General features: G+C 27.5%; 1 protein-coding gene across 1 annotated transcript in view; it reads left to right on the top strand.

Moving 5' to 3' along the window:
• The first annotated feature begins 3,903 nt into the window (after positions 1–3,903).
• LOC108685262 (putative carbonic anhydrase 3) overlaps positions 3,904–5,556 on the top strand; it is a 22,564-nt gene continuing 20,911 nt past the window's right edge. Inside the window, exon 1 of the mRNA XM_018189963.1 lies at positions 3,904–3,973. Coding sequence (XP_018045452.1) covers positions 3,943–3,973 — 31 coding nt within the window. The 5' untranslated portion in view covers positions 3,904–3,942. The remainder of the gene's footprint in view (positions 3,974–5,556) is intronic.

The raw sequence follows: 5,556 nt of genomic DNA on the forward strand, positions 1-5,556 counted from the left end.
GAAGAGGAGAGGAGCGGGAGAGAGAAAGGAGTGATATCGAGCGAGAGAGAGGGAGGAGAGAGATGGAGGAAAGGGGAAGAGGCGGGAGAGAGAAAAGGGGAAGAGCGGGAGAGATGAAGGGAAAGAGAGAGAGAGAGGGAGAGAAAAAGAGAGAGAGAGAGAGAGAGAGAGAGAGAATGAATTCTAACATAAGAACATTTATAATTTCAAAAACAGAAAGGTGAATTTTTAGTCATTGATTTCGACTTATTGTTTTTGAGTGAATAGTAGATTTTTTACAATTAGAAAAGATTTTTAAATGATTTCGTTTGTAATTATCTTAAGGAGATTTGTAGTTATCGTTGGATTTGAATAATATTCGAAACAATTAAAAATTTCTTGATAAGTTTTAATTGCACACAATGGAAGGAAATATACGATCTTAAACGAGATTATTTTTTAAATTTCTATTTGTTTTTTCTTGTTTTTTTATATAAAATGCTAGATTTGTGAAAATTTATTTAAGCGCATTCGCGATCCTCTAATTGACTGATCAAGACTGCAGTTTCATATAGTTTTAATAATGCGGAAGTTGGATACATTAGTCTCTCGACAAAGAATCTGCCAGGTAGATCAGTCGAGCGATGATGATTGGCATTCAAATTGTGTTTCGACAAAATAACAGGTGGACATAAAAATGGATTCAGATTAATTGCTGATAGTTACATTAATATTGCTTTGCACAGGTAAAATGTTTTCTATTTTTTGATAAAGTGTCATTCCTTTATATCTTGATTATTATCGGTTTTTAGAAAAGCACTATGACAGTTTAACTTTTAAACGCGGAAATTAATATGAAATATTTCAAATATTAAACATAAGAGGAAAAAGTATAGAATAGAATAAATGAATAAAAGTAATTAAATTATTATTTCTTTTTGTAAAAAAGAAAAAAGAAAGATTAATGCATACAAAAATTAATTATTAGTCTTATACTTTTAAAGCAGCACAAAATCTTGTTTAAATTATCAAATTATTTATTAGTTTTTATATTGGTACTAATTTTCTTATTGCTCTTAAAAATTAAATATTTAATTTTTTAATTTTTTGTTTTTATTTTGTTTCACCCCCCAAAAAAATTCTACCATTTAGCGGTTCCGTGTTAATGTCAGAGGATTTTCCATTTATATATGACCTCAAGAGGATACTCTACAAAATAATGGAATTTTGTATAACTATAAAGTACTGGATTTAGAATTGCAATCCTCTTAATACTAAAAGAATGTCTTACATGCGTATTGACATTATGGCACGTAAAATAATGACAAACTTCTTCTAACAAATAAGCGTGTCGCTAATATTTTGTATATTCTTTTATTTTGAAACGCTTGAATATCATAATAGAATTTTTTTTAGAGGAATTTATTTTTGATCATAGCTCATGTTTCCTAATTTTTATAAATGAATACATGTTATAAATACATGTACTTGATTAATGCAAGATTTTTTGCTAAAGAAAATGCTAAGAGGAATTCCCCGCTTATCGGCAGAATATTTTTTTTGAGTGTTCTCCAAATATCTGAAAAAACATAATTACATTCTATAAAACTTTTATATATTAAGCCACTAGAATTTTCTTGCTTATTGTACTTTTAATTGTAATATTTATTTTAAACTGAAAATTCTTATTTATTATATTATTTTAAAAATCAATAGAAACTAGCTTTTTTCAAGAATTTATTTCTTTATTATACTTTTTTCGAAATAAAAGGATATATTATGCTTATACAGTTAGACTTTTTTTATCAGATAGACGTTTCTGAAAATGCTTATGTATAAGCGACTAATGATAACTTATTTTGAACAATATAATAATGATAATATTTTGAACAATATAATAAGATACAATATAATAATGACGATAGCTGCGCTTATACTTAACTGCTCATCTACTTTGGTCTATTGGTTGATGAACGCATAAACCGCGTATCTAAATTTAAAATTTGGACCATGCTTTGTTCGCGAATTTAAATTTACTCAGTTGATCGCTCTAGCTACCGCTCGATGACGGTGTAACTTTACATCGGCAATAGAAATGCACTTTTCTCGTTTGCGTTTTACAAATTTTAATTATGTTATAAATATTAATTACTCATCAAATTATTGTAAAAAAATCATTTTAATGTATTTAATTACTTCTTGCATTTAACATAAAACAAATACATAGTTTTGGAGAAAAAAAGTTATAAGAAGTCGCAATTATAAAAACAAAATAAAAATAGAAATCTGTAACCGTTAATTCTATCATTTTAATTTTTTTAAAAAATGCATCATCCTTAGCAACAATTGATATATAAAAGTGTATTCATTCAATCAGTTAATGTAAATTGCATGAATCACTCCGCATCATTCGCTTAAATCGCGATCATTTAATACAGATAAACGTATTCCATTATTTGCACAAAAATAGTATGCATAAAAATAGTATTGATAGAAAGAAGAAAATATGCATTTATTTCTTATTACACTATCATATTATACAATGCGCTGATAACATTATTCAAAAAATGACTTTTATTTTAAACACCAAATCAAAATAATCATTCTTCGTATTTTAATGTTTTTGGATGCTGAATATGAATGAGTTTTCCAAATTATTTTATCACGCCATAATTTTGAAAAATTTGCAAAAAAGGATTATTTTTACATATTTTATTTTCGTACTTTTTAATTTTATTATATTATAACTACGATATATGGTATTGGGAAAGATTTATTTTATTTAAGAATTAAAAAATTAAAGAATTAAAAAATTAATTATAATAAATTATTTAACATATTATTTTTTTAAAATTAAGTATGTTGTTAGGACTTCCAGCCTTCGAAAGAATCTTTTAATGTTGTGTTTAATAAGATATTTATAATTAAATACGTAATTTATTATGGAAAAACTAAGTTACTTATGTCATTGATAATTTATATAGCAAATAGTTTTTAATTATATTTATTTAAACTTAAGAATTTTTTAATCATTGAATACGAAAATTGACAAATTGAAATTGGTGAATTCAATATAGACGATGTTAACATTTGAAAAATATTCGGATTGTTACAAAATATATAAATGTCTTTTATGATTTTAAATTTGTCAATTTTGACATCAGATTCGGCTCAAAAAACTTTCCAGCCCGGAGAGTTTAAAAAGAATTTAAGAGAGTTTAAAAGAATGTAGTTGTTGTGTCATCAATTTAGAATTCATTCGGATACAAAAGATTTCTTTTTTTGAACAGAAAAATTCCTTTTTTTTCTAAAAAGAATATGCTTTTCGCATCTGAAAATGAACTCAGAATAGAGGTGACATACGACTAAATTTTTTTGTGTTATCAGAATTATGTTTAACTAATAATGTTAAATATAATTGAAAATTATTAGATAAATAATCAATTAATAACTTGATTCATTTTTTCCATAATTAACCCCATATTTAACTATAAGTGTCTTATTTAGCTGACACTAAAAAATCTTTTTAAGAATTGAATGTCCTATCAACATTCATTTTCATTGTCAAAACTTCTTCAGCATGTACATTGTAGTATAATATGGCAAATATGTAAAAGAAAAAATTCCTTTTTGTAACTGTAAATTTCTCAAAATTGTGATATGATGGAATAATTTGGAAGTTATATTCGTATTCAACATCCAAAAAATCTACGGAAATTAGTTTTTCGTTTTGACATCCATTTTGTTTTTGTCGAATAGTGTAATCAAATGGTCGATCAGTCCATTGATAGTTTGCATTGCACACTGTGACTTGACGGATCTGTGTATACGCTAAATCTCATGCGATAGCTTCTAGTGTAATCTCGGGGTTATCCAGTTAGATTTGCGTTGCGTTCATCAGTCGTATACTCGTCGTCATCGCGCTCGTGTGTCACCCATTACGATCCCAGGTGGTTCCCTGCAATGCGTCTCTTTTGCTTAATCGCTCTTCTAGGTAAGGGTTCTTCTACTGCATTTGTCCAATAGCTGATTCCCGCTTTTTCGTCGCTTTACTTGATGAATTATTCAAAGAAAATATCGATGCGATAAAAGAGATGAAGTGGATATCTCAGTTTTTAATTCATCGTTGAGGTATGTCCGAAATATTTATGAACATAATATACTAAATATTTGATTAAATAATTTGATTAGAAAATTTAATCATTCCAATGAATAATTTATTATTTTAACGAATAATTTATCATTCTATTTTTTGACGATTTTCACAATCGTTTTATCTGTTGGTGTGAATTTGTAATATGTAGTACATTTTACTCTTTTGTCAACAACTATTTAAATATTGATATATTTATTTGCAATTATTTATTTTCAATTTTGTTTGTGTAATATTTTGTACTATTTTAACACTTTCGAAAGAGTTTCATAATCTTTTTTTTTTTAATTACTTCTTTTTGACAAGAATATTTTATAAATCTATATGTTTAATTAAAAGTTAAACTTACTACTTCTGTAAGTTTTCTCACTGCGCAATTACAAGATATTAATATTAATATTGTATTCTTTTATCAAATCTATGTATATATATATATTTATTTTCAAGAATCATTACTAATTGTCACTTAATTTTTCTAGAGCACTACTTGATTAAAATATATGTAAAAAATATTACAATATTTATTTAAAATTTGTTTTAACAGTAAATTATAAAAGAATATTTCTTGATAAATATTCTTATTAGAAATAGTTCTTTAATCTTAAAACTTGAGATTGCGAAATTATATATTGTATTTCCAAATTAAATAATAGTTTCATATCAGGGACAAAAAGAGTTTAATTCTTTAAACATTGTAATAGTGTTTATCGAAATATTGATATAGTGCACAAAGTTTCAACAAGAAATTCGTAGATAAAATTCCGCTATATCGATAGTATCGAGCAATCTTAAGCATTCTTAACTATGGATAAAACTCATATACCGATCAACCGGACTTACGCTCTGTCCCCGTAGCGGAAGTGTGCATTATGCTCATTAAAATCTACGGGTCGTTTGAATGATTTGGCCGTTGTTGCGGCTGATATGCTCATCTAGAAAGCGCCGGCGTTTACTCGCCGATTGTAGCCTAATTGTCGACAGTATATATGGCTTTCGCGAAATGATCGCTTTACTCTCGCCATGTCACTTTCTTTCTAGCCGCAATGATAATGGGATTAAAAATAAGTGCGAATAAATTCATCATGATCCGAGCGGTCAATGAGGTCAATTCTGTTTCCTGTCGTGCGCGTTCAATTACTTATTAGGCCCAATGGGACGGACACGCTCGCAATATGGCGAACTGTTTGCGTGGCGGTGACGTGAAAATAATTATATTTTATGAACAGTTCGTGCGAACTCGTCAAATTGATACTGAAGCACGAGGTCAGAAGCGCCAGCTTTAGATCGCTATTATAGTACTTAGTTTCTCCGCAATTTGCCTTTTGAACGAATTTGCATGTAATACTGATACTAAGCAACCGGATTGAAACAAATTAGAATAATCATGAAGATTTACTGTTAATTATATATATATATATATATAT

This window comes from Atta colombica, unplaced genomic scaffold (assembly GCF_001594045.1).
Source record: "Atta colombica isolate Treedump-2 unplaced genomic scaffold, Acol1.0 scaffold15, whole genome shotgun sequence".
Classification (NCBI taxonomy): Eukaryota; Metazoa; Arthropoda; class Insecta; order Hymenoptera; family Formicidae; genus Atta; species Atta colombica.